The sequence below is a fragment of the Nicotiana tabacum genome, chromosome 5 (assembly GCF_000715075.1).
Source record: "Nicotiana tabacum cultivar K326 chromosome 5, ASM71507v2, whole genome shotgun sequence".
Classification (NCBI taxonomy): domain Eukaryota; kingdom Viridiplantae; phylum Streptophyta; class Magnoliopsida; order Solanales; family Solanaceae; genus Nicotiana; species Nicotiana tabacum.
In genome coordinates, this window is record NC_134084.1 from 143,153,254 (window position 1) to 143,175,433 (window position 22,180).

General features: G+C 39.6%; 1 protein-coding gene and 1 long non-coding RNA gene across 3 annotated transcripts; both read left to right on the top strand.

Moving 5' to 3' along the window:
* Nucleotides 1–1,702: 1,702 nt before the first annotated feature.
* LOC107796148 (uncharacterized) lies at nt 1,703–11,283 on the top strand. Of its 2 annotated transcripts, none has more exons than XR_001650330.2 (2): nt 1,703–2,255; nt 2,351–4,461. XR_001650330.2 is itself a non-coding variant. In XM_075254158.1 (2 exons), the coding sequence occupies exon 2, from the start codon at nt 5,390–5,392 to the stop codon at nt 6,404–6,406; it is 1,017 nt and encodes a 338-aa protein (XP_075110259.1). In that variant the 5' UTR covers nt 1,706–2,255; nt 5,337–5,389; the 3' UTR covers nt 6,407–11,283. The 2 variants fall into 2 exon arrangements, 1 of the variants encoding a protein (XP_075110259.1); XM_075254158.1 differs by lacking the exon at nt 2,351–4,461 and adding an exon at nt 5,337–11,283 and having other exon boundaries at nt 1,706–2,255.
* A 472-nt stretch (nt 11,284–11,755) lies between these two features.
* Nucleotides 11,756–21,847, top strand: LOC142181257 (uncharacterized). Its single transcript, XR_012709875.1, has 2 exons — nt 11,756–12,477; nt 21,546–21,847. It is a non-coding gene; the product is annotated as an uncharacterized LOC142181257 (long non-coding RNA).
* Nucleotides 21,848–22,180: the final 333 nt, after the last annotated feature.

Here is a 22,180-nt window from a genome sequence, read left to right on the forward strand (position 1 = left end):
TGTCCTGAGGGTATGAAACCCCGAATTACACATCGTTGTGCTATATTAAGGTGACACACATGCTAGATGATGAGCGTGGGGTCGTGCACCGTTGGGGATTGTGACTTAGTCCATCCCGAATGACTGTTTTACCGCGTATTTGATTGAAAACTATTTGCTATCATCATGTTTTAGGTTGAGTGCCATATTTAGGCCTCGTGCCAACTATTTGGATCCTTTGGGGATTTTTACTGATATTACTTCACTATTTTGACTTTTTACTTATACTCAGTCATGCTATATTCTACTGCTTCATAACTCAGCCATGTTTACTCTGTTTAACACATTAAATGATATTTTAAATGATAATTTGGGCTGAGCATCATGTTTTACTATTGTCCGAGTGGCTTATGAGATTCTGACTAAGTAAGGCCGAGGGCCTGTGTTGTGAGGATACACTGATTTATGATTATGAGGCCGAGGGCCTGAGATTGTACGCCACAAGGTGGCTTGTTGATATGAGGCCGAGAGCCTATTGATTATGCCACAAAATGGCTTGATATTGCGCTTGGGCCATAAGGGGCCCCTCCCGGAGTCTGTACACCCCCAGTGAGCGCGGGTACCCATTGTAATATGAGATATAGCCCGAGGGGCTGGTATTGTTCCATGATATTGCCCGAGGGGAGGATTCTGTTGACATTGTGTTCGAGGGGCGGATTTTATGTGTTTATCTGTTCTAACTACTTTTCATTTAATTGTTTAACTGTAAAAATTGTGTTTTAAAGAAGCTTCTTCTGAATTAAGGTGTCTTTATATGTTTCACTATTTCATTGCTTTTACTAGTTTTATACTGCTTTTTTATAGCATGTTGATGTGCTTTTACGTGATTTCTTAACGCTCAGTCTTCATTTATTATTATTAATCACCGAGTTGGACTACTCACTTTACCTTATGGACCCTGTGTGCAGATTCAGGCGCTTCGGGTCCTGCTTGTAAGGGTTGAGAGCTTCCAACAGATTTCAGAGATTCACTAGGTAGCTGCTCGGCGTTCGCAGCCCAGTCTTTCTCCCCTATCTTATTTACTCTGTTTTAGTTCGGTAACAGACTATGTAGACTTTTCCTGTCTTTAATCGGATAGCAAATGCTCATGACTGGTGGTGTAAACATGTGATTTTTGACCCTCCCCAAGATTTTTTATATTTTAGCATGTAAATATTTAATTTAGGCCTAATATCGCTATTTCAACTAATTCTGACTCTTTTACTTCATTTTATTACAAGAAAATGAAAATTACAAAAAAAAATAAAAATATTTTATTTTTTGTACCTTTCATAAAGTAAATTTCATAAAATAAAAAAAATACAAAAATAGTACCTTGTTTTTATATTTATATAATCTTGAAAAATACGAAAAATATGTAATAGTTTCATGTTTTAATATAGTTTAGTTTAATTAATTAGAATTTATTTTTGCATCATGTAGTATAGTTATCGTATATTTAGGGAATTTAGCTATGGTTTTAAATAATAATTTTTGGAGTCTTCTTAGCCCAAAATTTAGACACAAAAAGACATGATCCAACCCAATTACCCTTAGCATATTCTTCCCAACCCATTAGCTCATTTAAGTGCAAGATTTAATCCTAGCCATCTATTTTCTTCTAATCCAATGGCTATCATCCTTTCCCACTTTTTTTATAAAATACCCAATTATAAAAACCATACCCTTAAGATTTCAATTCCTAAAAACCTAGACCCTAAGAACGGCAGCCATCTCCCCAGGTTTGAAAAAAAAGGATCGATCATTTTTCTTGGTTCTTTCAATTGAAAAAGAAAGGTATGCTACAGCGAAAGAGAGTGATCCGCCGCAAAAGACAAGAGGAGACCTTCCCCTCCTCTGATTTTTTCGATCTTCTTCACCAAAATTAACAGCGGCTAAAAAAGCCATCTAACATTTTCTTCTTCTCCGTTCGAAAAAACAAGATAAATCTCACTCCCTCTCCCTCTCCGTCTTCTTTCTTCTCAAATACAAAAAAAAAACTCACAACCAAAGTAGCTGAAAGCTTTCTGGGTTCAATTTTGGATTGCAGATCTAGAAAAAAAGGTTTCAGACCTTTATTTGGTCTGGCGTAGCTAATCTTCCTTACAAATAGCTGTTGAAATTTGGGAATTATCGTTGTTGTTGCTGAATCTGCTACTTTGTCCAGTAGTTGAGTTCCGACGTTATATCCGCTTTTTCAGCCTTTGTTTTGGCTTTCAAGTTTTATTTGTGCTCAGGTATGAATCTCGATTCAAAAGTGTTGTAATTGTTGTTAGAGGCTTCGTTGAACTGAAATTTGCACCGTTAATTCCTTCGTTTTTTTTCTCTTAAGTTCATCACGGCTAAGTGCAAGCTTGGATCATTGTTTTGGATGAAATTTGCCACAAACGTTTCTTTCCTTTCTCTGAAGAGTTTAGCATTGTTTAGTGCAAGTGAATGTATATTTTGTATGATTTTTGGTTTTAATTAGCCCATAATATCGTCACCTATGCTAGTGGTAGAGGTACAAAGTCTGTTGGTGATTTTTGGTTTTCAAATTTGTATGAAGATCAGTAGCTCTGTCCTAATTTTCTTTGAATTTGGATTTGTTTATGAGCACGCAATTCGGCTAGGGCACGACAAATTTAAATTGGACCTTTGTTGGCTTTATTCTTCAATTCCTTGGCTACTGATTTTGTAATAGCTAGTAATTCGACTAAGGAAATGGGCTTATATCTCTTGCTGCCATCATTGGAGTTGAATTCCAGTTTTAAAGCATTATGATGAGTTCAGGACAATTGTTTACTAGATTTCAAATGAGATGTGATAATAAGCTTAATAACCGAATGGCACTAAAACGTGAAACACGTTGCCATGAAATTGGAATGCCTTGAAGCTAGTCAGAAATTGTCTGGAAAATATTACTTTGGCCATGTAATTAGAAATTTTCTTATGCTTAAATGCTTAGCTGCTATAAATGAATAATTGTTTACATGATAGGTTTAATAGGTTGAATCGCTGTATTTGTGGATCTGCAATTTAAAATTCTTTGTCTTTGATTAATCGAAACCATGTTTTATTTGGAAAATGACCTCGGGTGGGATAATCTGTTCTTGTTTAGACCCAGGGTAATTGCTAAGTTATTTTGTACCTTGTAAATGAATAGATAAGGATCACTCATGAACATCGTAACTTGCTTTAGATGCGATTAATAATAAATTGTCATAGCTACGGGTACGGCTCCCGTGACGTGGTCATGATATCTAATTTCTAAAAAATTCGGGGTATATTTATATGACCCGGCTATAATTTAATTTTGTTAATAGAATAAACCATCGTGATTGTGGATACGGTTCCCGTGACATAGTTACGATGCCTAATTTCCAAATTTGGGTGTGCATTTATGTGACTCAAATCCAAATCTCAACAACGTTAGATAAAATGTGTCGTAGGATTGCGGGCGCATTTATGTGACGTGGTTCAAGACATGTTTTAGATGACGTTGAATCTTTTTCTAAAAAATTAATTAAAAGCGGTTAATAATTTAAAATTATATCATAGGCTAAAACATGTATTAAAATCAGATAATAGGCCAATTATAACAGTTGAGCTACCATGCTAGAATCACGGAACTCGGGAATGCCTAACACCTTCTCCCGGGTTAACAGAATTCCTTACCCAGATTTCTGTGTTCGCGGACTGTAAAACAGAGTCAATCTTTCCTCGATTCGGAATTTGAACCGGTGACTTGGGATACCATAAATCATCCCAAGTGGTGACTCTGAATAAATAGAATAATCCCATTTCGATTGTCACTTTAATTGGAAAAACTCTTGTATACCCCTTTCCGGGGGTGTAGGTAAAAAGGAGGTGTGACAGCTCTGGCGACTCTGCTGGGGACAAGAACCCAGAACTTCTGGTTTAGGGTTCAAGAATTCGAGCTTAGAATAATTGTTATAATTGGCTTTATTTATTATCTGATTTTATTGCATGTTTGAGCCTAATATGCTAAATTCCGCTTTTTACCGCTTTGATATTATTTGAACTGTATATAAACTATTGCGAAACCCTTCCCTTCTCATCTTCGGGGATGTGCATGCTGGCGTGACTCCTGTGGTGTCATACCTTGAAATAAGAAAGAGGCTTGGACAAGTTATAAAGCCGGATGGCCTTTTGGTTCTCGGTACGTAGGCCCCTCCTCGGCTCGAGTTGTTCGCTCGGGTACATAAGTCTAGAATAATATACCCAGGTTTTTAGCTTAGAATAACTCAGCCTCATGCCGGATCCCTAGTAGGATTGTTTGTTTGTATCATGTGCATTTGACTTTGGGGACTCAACACAAGGGTTGGGTCCGTCTAGGACAGGTGTACCCAAATTAAAAGACCATCTTGATGCATCTTACGTGCTACTTGCGTATCTGTCTATTTTGGCTTGCATGTTGACTTGCTTCTAGAATAGAGAAAGAAAATGAAAAAAAAAATAAAAAAAGGAGAAAGAAGAAAAAGAAACAAAAAGTCAGAGGTAGATATTTAGAAAATTCTGAAATTCTGCCAAAATTCTGGGGAAAAAAGTCATTTCAAAACGAGCCAAAATTTTCAAGTGCCATGTTTTCCTATTCCGTCAAAACTGTGCAGAACTATGCGGGTCTGATTCTCACTGGATGTGAGATACGTAGGTAAACCTCATCGGTTCTGGCCCCTAATTTTCAAAAATCCAAAAAAAATCTCTTACTTCCTTCTTTAGAAAAATTTTTCTTTGAGAACCCAACTTTTAGAAATACAAAAAATATTTTCTTTTAATTGCTTCTCAAATTCAAAAATACAAAAATATTTTCATTCTTCTTTCGAAAATTGAAAAGAAAATTCAAGATTCAAAAAAACTTTCTCTCTCTTTAGAAGTACTTCTTTCCTAACTTCAGAATAAAAATCCATAAATGCAAAAATATTTTTCTTTCTTCTTTAGAAGTTTTTCTATCGAAATTCCAAAAAAAGAAACAATAAAAGTCGAAATTCAAAAAAAAAAAGGAAAAAAAATCTTTCTTCTTTAGAAGTCTTTCTTTGCAAAAATGCTGAAGAAAAATCAAAATCCAAAAAATATTTTCTTTCTTCTTTATATGTCTTTCTTTCGAAAAGTTCAAAATCCAAAAAAAAGTTTGTTTATTTAATTTATTCCTGTTCTTCCCGAACTACGCAAGATCTGATTCATGTTTCCACATGATACGTAGGCAACCCACATCAGATTCGATCACCATTAAAAAGAAATGAAAAAAATGAAAAAATGTTGATAATAATAAGGACCGACTGAATCCATTCTAACATGTTTTGTTTTGAATTGTGAAGAAAGTTGAGATGATCGGTTTGTGGTAAGCTGGAAACACAAGATCCAAGGAAAAATGATAACTGATATCGAAGCTGTTACAAGTGCTCAAGAGACTCAGGGTCAAAGAGTTCAACAAGAGTCTACTGTGTTTGAGAAAAATAGAATACTGAAACAGCAAATGACCGAAATGTGTCAAGCATGGGCCAGTGGTCAAGGACAACCTCGTCATGAGTCACAATTTGCTACACAACAAGAGCAGTACCACTCTTCTGAGTACCACTTGTACTCGTTTGATCTTCCTGCAAACATTGAGAAGCCTGCCCGAAAGATGGTACAGGAAGAAATGACCCAAATAGTGAAAAGCTTAGAACAAAGGTTGAAAAACATGCAAGGGTTGGCAGGTCAAAAGAGTGTTGCTTTCAAAGATCTATGCATGTTCCCTGATGTCCATTTGTCTCCTGGTTTCAAGACTCCCAAATTTGAAAAGTATGATGGACATGGAGATCTCATAGCCCACCTGAAAAGGCATTGCAATCAACTGAGAGGTGCAGGAAGAAACGAAGAATTGCTGATGGCTTATTTTGGAAAAAGCCTTACGGGAGTAGCATCCAAATGGTTTTTGGATCAAGACACATCTCGCTGGTACGTCTGGAATGACATGGCACAGGCCTTTGTCAATCAGTTCCAATACAACATCGACATTGCCCCAGACCGCATTTCCCTTTCAAACCTGAAGAAGAAACCAAGTGAAAGTTTCAAGGAATATGCCATTAAATGGAGAGAGCAAGCAGCTCGAGTTAAGCCACCCATGGATGACCACGAGCTAATAACTGTCTTCCTTCAAGCGCAAGAGCCAGATTACTTTCAGAACATGATGTCCGCAGTTGGCAAATCCTTTTCAGAAGCAATCAAAATGGGAGAAATAATAGAGAATGGTCTTAAGACAGGAAAAATTATAAGTCAAGTAGTTTTTAAAGCCGCAACTCAGGCTGTCCGGGTTGAATCTGATAATTTTAGCGACACAAATGATAAGGTTGAAGAAATCATGATGACATCAGGGTCGAGAAGAGGTCCCAGAAGAACATCTTGAAGGTATGAGCAGCCTCCTCAAGTTTTCCATGACTCCCGTGAGCAGTATTATCCACCTCAGAACCCTCAATACTCTGTCGCTCCACCTCAGTATGTTGTCCAGCCACCAAAACACCCCAGAAGGCGAGCACGAGCATCACGAAATCTCCAACAGCCTCCACAAAATTTCAGGTGCCCTATAACCCACATCCAAGCCAGAGGTATAAAGGGGAACAAAGGTTGAAAGATAATTTTACACCAATAGAAGAGTCCTATGCAAGCTTATTTGAGAAATTAAAGCATTATGACATGATTGCACCTATTCTTCCAAATCATGTGGACCCACGTGCGAGAAGCTTTGACCCTTCTAAAAGGTGTGAATACCATTCCAATGCCCAGGGGCACAATGTGGAAAGCTATCGGGATTTGAAAAGAGAAATAGAAAGGATGATCCAGGAAAACCTGATTGTGATCCAAGGCAGTGACATTCAGAATATCGCGCAGAATCCTTTACCTGCACATCATGATACACACTTTGTGGGGATGATGCCTGGTGACATGGAGTATGAGAATCCTCTCAAGAACTTGCTAACTGAAGATAATGATGTTGAAATTGGAGAAGACTCTGCTGATTCTGATGAACAAATTTGTGGCTAAATGCCAAGCCTAGCAATTGAAAAGTCATTCTCTCCTCACTATGAAGGAATCTCGGTAGCTTGTTTTGATATTTTTTTTTCTATTATCGGGTTATTTCAGGGTTGTGATCCAGATTTTATTTGTTTTATTGAGTCAAACCCTTCTATCCCTCCATTATGTTTGTGTGAGTCTTGTCTGTCTGTTCTGTTGCTATTTTCATTATTCCGGTTATTTTAGGGTTGTAACTCGTATTTTAGGTTGTTTGTTTAGTTGTAAAACCCTTTCATCTTTTACTCAATAAAATACAGTTTGTCCTTTGTGTCATTCTGTTCCTAGTTCTTTTCTCGCTAGTTCTAATGACATGACATGCATGCGGAAATTTTGGTCAGATCTTAGGAACTGATTTAATTTGGAATTCGATAACTAAAAAAAATACTTTTGAGGATGAATAAAGAGTTGGAATACTTTGGAACTAAGGTCGAGTAAAATTCACCTTCAAATCATTATGAAGATCGGGCTTGAGGATGTTTAATCAATTGAAGTTTGTTGGAAAGTTTGTCACTAAGGGATGAAAAAATGTCTTGTGACCACAACACACCAAGAAGACAGACATGTTCGTCAATGCTGTGATCGCGAAAAGATACCATGTTTGACGTTCTTGAGGTTGGGAGGCCCTTTTTCTGCTACCCAAACACTTTATATCCATTTGCTACCCCTTTTGAGCCTATGTTATTTTTCTTTGACTACCCTCTTTTGGAATCAAGTTTAGAGTAAAAAAAAAAAAGTAAAATCCATGTCCCAAGAGTACAAACTGGGGCAATTCTTAGAAAGTTCAGGAAAAAAAAAAAGAATTGTCAAAGGTCCATGCCCTCAAAAATAGAAGCTGGGGCAAACAAAAAAAAGAAAAGAAAAAAGAAAAAAAGAAAGGAAAAAAAAAAGAGAAAAAAAAAAAGAAAAAAGGAAAAGAGAAACAGAAAGAAAGATGAAAAATAGTTTAGGTCAGATGTTTGAACTACGTTCAACCTTATTCTTTAAAAAAGGATACGTAGGCAGCCTCACGGTTCGGTCCAACCAAAAAAAAAAAAGAAAAAAAATTCTAAAAAATCACCAATAGCTGAAACTGGGGCAAAGATTTTATTTCATTTTTGAAAGAGTCGATTCCAAGAGTTGTAAGTCTACAACCCCAATCATTTTGAGTCTACTTTGAGCCTTCATGCCGATCTTTTTGTCCAACCCTATCCAAAAACCTTCCAAATAAAGACCTATCGAAACGCCTTCAAGAATTCCAAGAGAAGCATGCAATGAGTAACGGCGGTCACACGACATATAACACTGTCAAGTTACTCACAAAAAGTAAGAAAAAGTAAAAGAAAAAGAAAAATAAAGAACAATGAGAGAGTCTTATTAGTGAAAACCCTCACGGGCACTGTAAGACGACGGTAAGCAGAGATGAATAAATGAGAGAGACTTGTTGGTGAAAACCCCTCGGGACACCACTAGTCGAAAGTGAGTCGCGAAGCTGATGCAAAGAATTGGCACAAACAAGCCCGACTTCAAAGCTCATAAGAATGGCAAAAGGGAAGATTGGATTAGTTTTATAGATTAGGCCGTTGAGTCCAAAATGCATGTCATGACCATTAATGCTAGTTATTGGAAAAAAAAAACTCTTCCTTCTATCCTTCCGACATGGGGCAATTCTTGTTAATGTTGTTTCTTTATAGCATTGTGTTCTTCCCTCTGAGTCAGTCCTTGTCAAAATAAGCAAGAAAAGATTTCAAAATCTGCTACCAGCTTTTTAGTTGCACAAAGTAAATTTGGCCAATACACTCGGTTGTTACGGTCAACGTGCCTTGAGGATTCATGCAAAGGCTCCCCCAAAAGACTCTTGTCAGCGTATTTGGCGTAAGCAAAGATAACTTGTGATTCTTTCTAACAGACAAATTGCTCAAAAGCAGGAAGTCATTCAAGATATCAGAAAAGGTCATCTAAGAAAGGATCTTCAGTTGGGATAAGGCTGATTGAGCCGCAAATACAAATGATACTGGGTATGAAACAATCAGATTTGGTGCAGAACAGAAGTCTCTTGAGACCGACTCAAGCTGATCGAACAAAAGCCAAGTTGCCCAAGACTCAAGGCCACAAACCGACCACCATTTTCAAAACTAACCAATTTTTCTTTGTGTGAAACAGGAACAAAGCAGTGCAAGGAAAGTGGTTCAAAAAAAAAAGAAAAAAAAGAGAAGAAAAAGAAAACAAAAAAAGAGAAGGAAAAGAAAAAAAGAGAAGAGACTACAAAGGAAAGTTTCTCAAATCTTTGCCTTTGTTTGTCCTGCTATTGTGCATAAAATCTTGCCATTGATCTTTACATTTTTCCTCCTAAGATACAAAAAATAAATGTCTTAGTCTGATGAACCTTTCTCCTAAGATAGAAAACTTAGTCTGATGAACTTTCTTCTAGGATAAATGTCTTAGTCTGATGAAATTTTCTCATAGGATAGAAATCTTAGTCTGATGAATCTTTCTCCTAAGATAGAAGACCTAGTCTGATGAACCTTCTCCTAGGATCAAAATCTTAGTCTGATGAATCTTTCTCCTAAGATACCAAAAAAAGTCATCTAGTCTGATGAACTTTTTCCTAGGATCAAAATCTTAGTATGATGAATCTTTCTCCTAAGATACCAAAAGTGACCTAGTCTGATGAATTTTCTCCTAGGATCAAAATCTTAGTCTGATGAATTTTTCTCCTAAGATAGAAGACCTAGTCTGATGAACTTTCTCCTAGGATTAAAATCTTAGTCTGATGAATTTTTCTCCTAAGATAGAAGACCTAGTCTGATGAACTTTCTCCTAGGATAAAAATCTTAGTCTGATGAATTTTTCTCCTAAGATAGAAGACCTAGTTTGATGAACTTTCTCCTAGGATAAAAATCTTAGTCTGATGAATTTTTCTCCTAAGATAAGAAAAAAGACCTAGTCTAATGAATTTTTCTCCTAAGATTCCGGAAAAGTTCTTAGTTTGATGAATTCTCCTAGGATCAAAGTCTTAGTCTGATGAATTTTTTCCTAAGATAGAAAGCCTAGTCTGATAAATTTTCTCCTAGGATAATAATTAAACAAAGGGGAAGTCTGAATTCGAAAAAAAAAGAGAAGAGAAGTCTGAATTCGAAAAAAAAAGAGAAGGGAAGTCTGGATTTGAAAAAAAGAGGGTCAATTTTTAGTTTTCTTGAAATCAGGGGTCCCACCTGGAGAATAGGGTCAGTCATTACTTTAGTCAAGCTTAGTTTATAGTTTTCCGCAAGCTCAATCACTTTTAGGAGACGTACATCCTAGTCTAGTCTTTAGTTTATTCATTATTGCATCAATAGTATAAGTGGTTTACAATTTTGTTAATACTCACAGATGTTCCCAATATCAAACTGGGGCAGGAAATTTTTTTTTGTTTTGTTTGTTTTGTTTGTTTTGTTGCAATCAGGCGCCCACCTGGAGAACAAGGGAAGACAACTCAAATTTCAAGGGAAAACAGTTTCAAAGGAAGACAACTCAAGTTTCAAGGGAAAGCAGTTTCGAGGGAAGACAACTTAAGCTTCAAGGGAAAGCAGTTTCGAAGGAAGACAGTTTAAGTTTCAAGGGAAAATGGTTCAAGGTGCAAGGGAAAACAGTGTCAAGGAACAAGAGAAGACGGTTCAAGTTCAGCAATCAGGCGCCCACTTGGAAAAAAAGGGGATTCAATTCAGAATGCAATTCAGGTCAGCAACAAAAGAAGCTCGCGTCAAGAATGCGAGTCAGCAGTCCAAGATGATCAACAGAAGTTAGTCACAATCCAGAATAAAAACAAAAAAAAACAAAAAGAAAGATAAGAAGTGAATCCAAATGCAGAAGTTAATGAAAGATGTGAGTTGCTCAAGACAGGGCTGAGGTCACAAGCTCTGCATGTCCCGTCTTGGTTTGAAAAACTGAAGAATATTGAATCAACACCTGCGGCTAACAAGCATCAAGATTCAGATCAGAGTCCGCATGAAGAACCAACCACGACTCAATATCAAACTTCAGAAGACTCATAGATAGGAATCTTGTAACTTGTAGCTGATAGACTTAGTTAGTTTTTTTTTTTTTTTGATTTTGATGTAATAACGGGACCGCAGACCGGAACCTCAACGGAACGGCACCTCGACCGGCTCTCCACCTCAGTACTCCATCACCTCATTCACTTATGAACTACACGTGACATGATTCCTTTATAGCCAAGGATATGTAGACAGCTCAGATACCAGGACTCGGTCACATTCTCCTTTCCCTTAGCATTTGGTCTCTATAAATAAGGGTTGGATCAAAAAACCTGTCTAGTCGTTCTTTGTCTGAAAACTCTTCGTGTTTCCAGTCAAAGAATGGCAGCTGTAGACATGTGATTTTTGACCCTCCCCAAGATTTTTTATATTTTAGCATGTAAATATTTAATTTAGGCCTAATATCGCTATTTCAACTAATTCTGACTCTTTTACTTCATTTTATTACAAGAAAATGAAAATTACAAAAAAAAATAAAAATATTTTATTTTATGTACCTTTCATAAAGTAAAAAAAAATACAAAAATAGTCCTTGTTTTTATCTTTATATAATCTTGAAAAATACGAAAAATATGTAATAGTTTCATGTTTTAATATAGTTTAGTTTAATTAATTAGAATTTATTTTTGTATCATGTAGTATAGTTATCTTATATTAATGGAATTTAGCTATGGTTTTAAATAATAATTTTTGGAGTCTTTTTAGCCCAAAATTGAGACAAAAAGACATGGTCCAACCCAATTATCCTTAGCTCATTCTTCCCAACCCATTAGCCCATTTAAGTGCAAGATTTAATCTTAGTCATCTATTTCCTTCTAATCCAATTGTCATCATCCCTTCTCACTTCCATATAAAATAACCAATTATAGAAACTCTACCCTTAAGTTTTCAATTCCTAAAAACCTAGGCCCCTAAGAACGGCAGCCATCTCCCCAGGTTTGAAAAAAAAAAAGATCAATCATTTTTCTTGGTTCTTTCAATTGAAACAGAAAGGCATGCTACAACGAAAGAGAGTGATCCACCGCAAACAAGAGGAGACCTGCCCCTCCTCTGATTTTTTTCAATCTTCTTCACCAAAATTAACAATGGCTAAAAAAGCCATCTAGCATTCTCTTCTTCTCCATTTGAAAAAACCAGAGAAATCTCACTCCCTCTCCATCTTCTTTCTTCTCAAATACCCAAAAAAAAAAACTCACAACCAAAGTAGCTGAAAGCTTTCTGGGTTCAATTTTGGATTGCAGATCTAGAAAAAAAGGTTTCAAACCTTTATTTGGTCTTGCTTAGCTAATCTTCCTTGCAAATAGCTGTTGAAATTTGGGAATTATCGTTGCTGTTGCTGAATCTGCTACTTTGTCCAGTAGCTGAGTTCCAACGTTATATCCGCTTTTTGCAGGTATGAATCTCGATTCAAAAGTGTTGTAATTGTTGTTAGAGGCTCCGTTGAACTGAAATTTGCACCGTTAATTCTTTCGTTTTTTTTCTCTTAAGTTCATCACGGCTAAGTGCAAGCTTGGATCATTGTTTTGGATGAAATTTGCCACAAACGTTTCTTTCCTTTCTCTGAAGAGTTTATCATTGTTTAGTGCCAGTGAATGTATATTTTGTATGATTTTTGGTTTTAATTAGCCCATAATATCGTCACCTATGCTAGTGGTAGAGGTACAAAGTTTGTTGGTGATTTTTGGTTTTCAAATTTTTATGAAGATCAGTAGCTCTGTCCTAATTTTCTTTGAATTTGGATTTGTTTATGAGAACGCAATTCGGCTAGGGCACGACAAATTTAAATTGGACATTTGTTGGCTTTATTCTTCAATTCCTTCGCTACTGATTTGTAATAGCTAGTAATTCGACTAAGGAAATGGGATTATATCTCTTGCTACCATCATTGGAGTTGAATTCCAGTTTTAAAGCATTATGATGAGTTCAGGACAATTGTTTACTAGATTTCAAATGACATGTGATAATAAGCTTAATAACCGAATGGCACTAAAACGTGAAACACGTTGCCATGAAATTCGAATGCCTTGAAGCTAGTCAGAAATAGTCTGGAAAATATTACTTTGGCCATGTAATTAGAAATTTTCTTATGCTTAAATGCTTAGCTGCTATAAATGAATAATTGTTCCCATGATAGGTTTAATAGGTTGAATCGCTGTATTTGTGGATCTACAATTGAAAATTCTTTATCTTTGATTAATCGAAACCATGTTTTATTTGGAAAATGACCTCGGGTGGGATAATCTGTTCTTGTTTAGACCCAAGGTAATTGCTAAGTTATTTTGTACCTTGTACATCGTAACTTGCTTTAGGTGTGATTAATAATAAATTATCATAGCTACGGGTACGGCTCCCGTAACGTTGTCATGACACCTAATTTCTAAAAAATCCGGGGTACATTTATGTGACCCGACTATAATTTAATTTTGTTAATAGAATAAACCATCGTGATTATGGGTACGGTTCCCGTGACATAGTTACGATGCCTAATTTTCAAATTCGATTGTGCATTTATGTGACCCAAATCCAAATCTCAACAACGTTAGATAAAATGTGTCGTAGGATCGCGGGTGCATTTATGTGACATGGTTCAAGACATGTTTTAGATGACGTTGAATCTTTTTCTAAAAAATTAATTAGAAGCGGTTAATAATTTAAAATTATATCATGGGCTAAAACATATATTAAAATCAGATAATAGGCCAATTATAACAGTTGAGCGACTGTGCTAGAACCACGGAACTCGGGAATGCCTAACACATTCTCCCGGGTTAACATAATTCCTTACCCGAATTTCTGTGTTCGCGAACTGTAAAACAGAGTTAATCTTTCCTCGATTTGGGATTTGAACCGGTGACTTGGGACACTATAAATCATCTCAAGTGGCGACTCTGAATAAATAGAATAATCTCGTTTCGATTGTCACTTTAATTGGAAAAACTCCCTTATACCCCTTTTCGGGGGTGTGGTAAAAAGGAGGTGTGACAGGTGGCACCCCGATGTCGGGCTATATCTATTTCGCAACTTGTAGTATTCACCTTTATTTTGGAGTTATTATTATGTTAAAGACTTAATTTGTATTATTTTAACTGCTTAAAATGAATTGGGTATGTGTCGGTTGGCCTTGTCTTCATGAGAGGCGTCATCATGATCGGGTCCGGATTTAGGGTCGTGACAAGTTGGTATCAGAGTCTAGGTTACATAGGTCTCACGAGTCATGAGCAGGTTTAGTAGAGTCACACGGATCGGTACGGAGATGTCTGTATTTATCCTCGAGAGGCTGCAGAACCTTTAGGAAAAACTTTATATTCTAGAAATTCTTATCGTGCGAATCTGTTGATCTGAGTACTAAATTTCTGTTATTCTATTCTCTCAAAGATGGTGAGGGCACGCGCTATCGGTCAGGATGGATGACCACCAGCTGTGGCCACTAGAGACCGATGACGCGGTCGTGGTCGCGGTAGGGGCAGGGCTATAGCCCACACAGCAACTAGGGCAGCACCTACAGATCCACCAGCCACCCTACTTCAGGATCAGGTCCCAGTTATGGATGCTCCAGCAGTACCATCTCAGGCACCAGCTGTGCCTATTGTGATTCCGGATCTTCAGGATGCCTTGGATCAGATTCTATCAGTATGCACTGGCCTAGCTCAGGCGATCTCAGTTACTACAGCCGCAATTACTTCTCAGGCCGGGGGAGGCATTCAGACTCCCACCACTCGCACACCTAAGCAGGTCGTGCAGGGACTTCAAACACCGGGGGCACATCCAGCCCAGCCGGTTACAGCTGCTTAGGACTATGTAGCTCCTGCCATGCCAGAGGACGAGCAGCGTAGGTTGGAGAGGTTTGGTAGACTTCAGCCTCCGATTTTCAATGGTGCAGAGGGCGAGGATGCCCAGGGGTTCTTAGATAAGTGCTAGAGGATTCTTCGCACAGCGTGTATTCTGGAGACCAGCGGGGTCTCTTTCACTACTTTTCAGTTTTCTAGAGCTGCCTTCACTTGGTAGGAGGTTTATGAGAGGCGTAAGTCTGTTGGTGCAGCACCCCTTACCTGGCAGCAGTTCTCCGTTCTCTTTCTAGAGAAGTATGTGTTACAGTCTCACAGAGAGGAGCTGTGCAGGTAGTTTGAGTGGTTGCGTCAAGGAGAGATGACTGTGACGCAGTATGAGATGAGGTTCTTAGAGTTATCTCGTCATGCTATTTGGTTGGTTCCGATAGATAGAGAGAGGATTAAGAGGTTTGTGGATAGCCTCACTTATCAGCTCCGTATTCTCATGACCAGGGAGAGGGTGTCTGGTGCTACTTTTGAAGAGGTTGTAAACATTGCTCGTGAGATTGAGTCAGTTCATTGCTAGGAGCGAGATGAGAGGGAGTCCAAGAGGCCTCGAGGATCTGGTAGTTATGGCGGTGCTCCTTCGAGAGGTCAGTTTCAGCATGGCAGAGGCCGTCCATTTAGGCATACTCAGCCAGCTTGCCCAAGTTATCGTGGGGCGTCATCGGGTCATGGCTCTTACAGTTCTCATCAGGGCCAGTCATCACTTAGTTCCCTTCCAGCTCAGAGTTCGTCCCGTGCTCCATCAGTTCAGGGCTCTTCTATGCCAGGTGCATCTGCTAGTCATTCCGGCATTAGGGGTTCCCTTCAGTCCCCGTCTCTAGCACCCGGGAGTTGCTATGAGTGTGGAGAGATGGGTCATATGTGGAGGTAGTGTCCTCATCACCTTGCGGGTTCATCTCAGCATAGGAGTCAGCCATCAGCTTCAGCGCCAGTTCTTTACCACCACCCAGCCAGCCAGCTAGGGGTGGAGGTCAGTCATCTAGGGGTCGCCTTAGAGGGGGAGGTCGATCAGGTGGCGATCAGGCCCGTTTCTATGCACTTCTAGCTAGACTCGATGCTATTGCTTCCGATGTTGTTATTACAGGTATTGTCTCAGTCTGCCACAGAGATTCTTCTGTATTATTTGATCCCAGTTTCACCTTTTCTTATGTGTCATCATACTTTGCTCGTTATTTGGATATGCCCCATGAGTCTCTTGTTTCACCTATTCATGTATCTACTCCGATGGGCAATATTATTGATGTAGACCGTGTGTACTTGTTGTGTGTGGTGACTATTAGGGGTCTGGAGACCCGAGTGGATCTTTTATTATTGTGTATGGTGGATTTCGATGTTATTTTGGGCATGAATTGGCAATCTCCGTGTCGTGCTATTTTGGACTATCATGCTAAAACAGTGACATTGGCTATGCCGGGTGTGCCACGGATTGAGTGGAGAGGTTTGACTGATTATGTCCCTAGTAGGGTAATTTCATTTTTGAAGGCCCAGCATATGGTTGGGAAGGGTTGTCTTTCGTATTTATCCTTTGTGAGGGATGTCAGTGCAGAGACTCCTAGTATTGATTATGTTCCAGTTGTGAGGGATTTTCCTGATGTGTTTCCTACAGACCTGTCGGGCATGCCATCGGACAGGGATATTGATTTTGGTATTGACCTGATGCCGGGCACTCAGCCCATTTCTATTTCGCCGTATCATATGGCACCAGCGGAGTTGAATGAGTTAAAGGAGCAGCTTCAGGAACTCCTTGATAAGGGGTTCATTCGGCCTAGTGTGTCACCTTGGGGTGCACCAGTTTTATTTGTGAAGAAGAAGGATGACACTATGAGGATGTGCATTGATTATAGGCAGTTGAACAAAGTAACAATTAAGAACAAGTATCCTTTGCCTCGTATTGATGATTTGTTCGACCAGCTTTAGGGAGCGAGAGTGTTCTCCAAGATTGATCTTCGTTCAGGTTATCACCAGTTGAAGATTAGGGACTCGGATATTCTTCAGACAGCTTTCAGGACCTGATATGGTCATTATGAGTTCTTGGTGATGTCTTTTGGGCTGCCCAATGCCCCAGTAGCGTTCATGCATTTGATGAACCACGTGTTTCGTCCTTATCTCAACTCGTTTGTCATAGTTTTCATTGATGATATTCTAGTGCACTCGCGTAGTTAGGAGGTGCACGTGGAGCATTTGAGAATTGTGTTGCAGAGATTGAGGGAGGAGAAATTTTATGCAAAGTTCTCCAAGTGTGAGTTTTGGCTCAGTTCAGTGGCTTTCTTGGGGCACATGGTGTCCAATGAGGGTATTCAGGTTGATCCGAAGAAGATAGAGGCGGTTTAGAGTTGGCCCAAACCGTCTTCAGCCATAGAGATTCACAACTTTCTTGGTTTGGTGGGTTATTACCGCCGGTTTGTTCAGGGATTCTCATCTATCCCATCGCCCTTGACCAAGTTGCCTAAGAAGGGTACTTCATTTGTATGGTTGGATAAGTGTGAGGAGAGCTTTCAGAAGCTCAAGACAGCCTTGACCACAACTCTAGTGTTAGTTTTGCCATCAGCTTCAGGTTCATATACTGTGTATTGCGATGCTTCGAGAGTTGGTATTAGGTGTGTATTGATGCAGGAGGGTAGAGTTATTGCTTATGCTTCTCGTCAGTTGAAGCCTCATTAGAAGAACTACCCCGTTCATAATTTGGAGTTGGCTGCCATTGTTCACGCATTGAAGATTTGGAGGCATTATTTGTATGGTCTATTTTGTGAGGTGTTTACTGATCATTGTAGCCTCTAGCACTTGTCAAGCAGAAGGATCTCAATTTGAGGCAGCGGAGGTGGTTGGAGTTGCTAAAGGATTATGATATTACTATATTGTACCATCCGGGGAAGGCCAATGTGGTGGCTTGATGCTTTGAGTTGAAAGGCGGTGAGTATGGGGAGTTTGACATATATTCTAGTTGGAGAGAGACCTCTTGCAGTTGATGTTCAGGTCTTGGCCAATCGGTTCGTGAGGTTAGATATTTCGAAGCCCAGTCGGGTATTGGCTTGCATGATTTCTCGGTCTTCTTTATATGATCGCATCAGAGAGCACCAGTATGATGATCCTCATTTGCTTGTCCTTAGGGACAGAGTTTAGCATGATGATGCCAGAATGTGACCATTAGTGATGATAGGGTGTTGAGGATGTAGGGCCGGATATGTGTGCCCAATGTAGATGGGCTTCGGGAGTTGATTCTGGAGGAGGCTCATAGCTCGCGGTACTCCATTCATCTGGGTGCCGTGAAGATGTATCAGGATCTGAGACAATATTATTGGTGGAGGAGAATGAAGAAGGACATTGTGGGATTTGTAGCTCAGTGTCTCAATTGTCAGCACGTGCAATATGAGCATCAGAGACCGGGTGGCTTGCTTCAGCAGATGGATATTCTAGAGTGGAAGTGGGAGCGGTTCACCATGGACTTTGTAGTTGGGCTCCCATGGACTTTGAAGAAGTTCGATGCTATTTGGGTGTTTGTGGACAGGTTGACCAAGTCTGCGCACTTTATTCCTGTGTGTACTACCTATTCTTCAGAGAGGTTGCCAAAGATCTATATCCGGGAGATTGTTCATTTGCATGGTGTCCTAGTTTCCATCATTTCAGATAGGGGCACTCAGTTTACTTTGTAGTTTTGGAGGTCTGTGCAGCGAGAGTTGGGTCCTCAAGTTGAGTTGAGCAGAGCTTTTCACCCTCAGACAGACGGACAGTCCGAGTGCACTATTCAGATATTGGAGGACATGTTGCATGCTTATGTCATTGATTTTGGAGGGTCATGGGATCAGTTTCTAACGCTCGCTGAGTTTGCTTATAACAACAGCTACCAGTCGAGTATTCAGATGGCTCCATATGAGGCTTTGTATGGGAGGCGATGTAGATCTCCAGTTGGTTGGTTTGAGTCGGGTGAGACTAGGCTATTGGGGACAGACTTGGTGCAGTGCTTTAGAAAAGGTGAAGGTAATTCAGGAGAGGCTTCGTACAGTGCAGTCGAGACAAAATAGTTATGCTGACAGGAAGGTTCGAGATGTGTCCTACATGGTTAGTGAGAAGGTTCTGTTGAAGGTTTTGCCCATGAAGGGTGTTATGAGGTTTGGGAAGAAGGGTAAATGGAGTCCTCGGTTTATTGGGCCTTTTGAGGTGCTTCGGAGGATTGGGAAAATGTCTTATGAGCTTGCTTTGCCACCTAACTTGTCGAGTGTGCATCCTGTATTTCATGTTTCTATGCTCCGGAAGTATACTGGGGATTCGTATCATGTTTTGGATTTCAGCACGGTGCAGTTAGATGGTGATTTGACTTATGATGTGGAGCCAGTAGCTATTTTGGAGCATTAGGTTCGAAAATTGAGATCAAAGGATATAGCTTCAGTAAAAGTGCATTGGAGAGGTCGGCCCGTAGAGGAGGCTATCTGGGAGACCGAGCGGGAGATGCGGAGCAGATATCCTCACCTGTTTGAGGCTTCAGGTATGTTTCTTGACTCGTTCGAGGATGAACATTTTTTTAAGAGGGGTAGGATGTAACGACCTGGTCGGTCGTTTCATGAGTTATCACTCCGTTTCTCCCATTTCTGCTTCTTATTGCTTTGCTTATCGGTTCTATGTGTGATCAGGTTGGTTGGCTCGGGTTTGGAGAGGTTTTGGTAAGGTTTGAGATACTTAGTCTCTTTTGAGAAAGCTTAAGTTGGAAAAGTCAACTGGATGTTGACTTATGTTTTAAAGGGATCGGATGTGAGTTCTGATGGTTTGGATAGCTTTGGGAGGTGATTTGGGACTTAGGAGCGTGATCGGAATGTGTTTTGAAGGTCCGGAGTAGATTTAGGCTTGAATTAGCGAAATTGAAATTTTGGCGTTTTCTGATTGATAGTTGAGATTTTGATATAGGGATCGGAATGGAATTCCGGGAGTTGCAATAGTTCTGTTGTGTCATTTGGGATGTGTGTGCAAAATTTCAGGTCATTCGGACATGGTTTGGTAGACTTTTTGATCAAAAGCGTAATTTAGAAGATTTTGGAATTCTTAGGCTTGAATCCGAAGCGAATTTGGTGTTTTGATGTTGTTTTGAGCGTTCTGAAGATTGAAACAAGTTTGAATGGTGTTATGGGATATGATGGCATGTTTGGTTGAGGTCTCGGGGGCCTCGGGTGAGTTTCGGGTGGTTAAACGGACCATTTCAAGTTGTTGAAGATTGCAGAAATCTGTTGTTGGGTGTCGCAGACAATTGGCCTTCGCGTTCGCGAAGGGGTAGAAGGTGAGGCTGAAGATTTGGCCTTCGCGTTCGGGAGGGACGGCCCGCATTCGCGAAGGGCCGGGCCATTGAGCATCGCGTTCGCGAGAAGGGGAGCCACGTTCGCGAAGGTTGGAGTCAGGAAGCATTGCATTTGCGAGAGGTCAAACGCGTTCGCGAAGGAGGAAATGTGGTCAAAGAGTATATTGATGTAAATTTTATCGAATTCCGAGATGTGGGCCCGGGGGTCAGGTTTTGGTCAATTCCGGGATTTGTGTTGTAATTTGATTTCTCTCGAGTGGTCTTTGTTCCCTTAGCGTATTTTGATGGTTTTGCACTGATTTTGGTTAGATTTGGAGTATCCGGAGGCCGATTTGAGAGGCAAATGCATTGCGAGCTAGAGATTTGAACCGGATAGAGGTGAGTAATGATTATAAATGTTGTCTTGAGGGTATGAAACCCCGGATTACACATCGTTGTACTATATTGAGGTGACGCACACGCTAGATGAGGAGTGTGGTGTCGTACACCATTGGGGATTGTGACTTAGTCCATCCCGAATGACTGTTTTACCGCGTATTTGATTGAAAACTATTTGCTATCATCATGTTTTGGGCTAAATGCCATATTTGGGCCTTGTGCCAACTATTTGTACCCTTCGGAGATTTTTACCGATATTTCCTCACTGTTTTGACTTTTTACTTGTACTCAGTCATGCTATATTCTACTGCTTTCATAACTCAGCCATGTTTGCTCTATTTTAACACATTAAATGATATTTTAAATGATAATTTGGGCTGAACATCGTATTTTACTATTGCCCGAGTGGCTTATAAGATTCTGACTGAGTAAGGCCGAGGGCATGTGTTGTGAGGATACACTGATTTATAATTATGAGGCTGAGGGCCTGAGATTGTACGCTACGAGGTGGCTTGTTGATATGAGGCCGAAAGCCTATTGATTATGCCACGAGATGGCTTGATATTGCACTTGGGCAGTAAGGGGCCCCTCCGGAGTCTGTAGACCCCCAGTGAGCGCGGGTACCCATTGTGATATGAGATATAGCCCGAGGGGCTGGTGTTGTTCCATGATATTGCCTGAGGAGCAGATTCTGTTGACATTGTGCCCGAGGGGCGGATTTTATGTGTTTATCTGTTCTAGCTGCTTTTCATTTAATTGTTTAACTATTAAAAATGTGTTTTAAAGATGCTTCTTCTGAACTAATTTGTCTTTATATGTTTTATTGTTTCATTGTTTTTACTGGTTTTATACTGCTTCTTTATAGTATGTTGATGTGCTTTTACGTGATTTCTTTACGCTCAGTCGTCATTAATTATTATTACTCACTGAGTTGGAGTACTCTCTTTGCTCCCTACACCCTGTGTGCAGATTCAGGCGCTTCGGGTCCTGCTTACGAGGGTTGAGAGCTTCCAGCAGATTTCGGAGATTCACTAGGTAGCTGCTCCGCGTTCGCAGCCTAGTGCTTCTCCTCCTATCTTATTTACTCTGTTTTAGTTCTGTAATAGACTATTTAGACTTTTCATGTCTTTAATCGGGTAGTAGATGCTCATGACTGGTGACACCCCGATGTCAGGCTATGTCTATTCCGCAACTTTTAGTATTCACCTTTACTTTGGGGTTATTATTATGTTAAAGACTTACTTTGTATTATTTTAACTGCTTAAAATGAATTGGGTGTGTGTCTGTTGGCCTTGTCTTCACGAGAGACGCCATCACGATCGGGTCTGGGTTTAGGGCCGTAACAGAAATCTTGTTATGAAGGCATTGCCATAGAAAGAACTTTATCTTATTTGGGCATGTTAGACCCTAAATCCATTTAAAATCAATTTGCCTGTCCATATTTGATTCCATGATAGTGTAGAAAGTTTTGCTTGTGCAGAAGTCTTTTGTAGTTAGAGAACATATTGGGATGTCACAATTTGGTCTTTTGAGACGGATTTTAACCTTGGAGATGTTATCCTTGATTTCATTGGGAAAATTGAAGGATATATTGCAAAACCTCC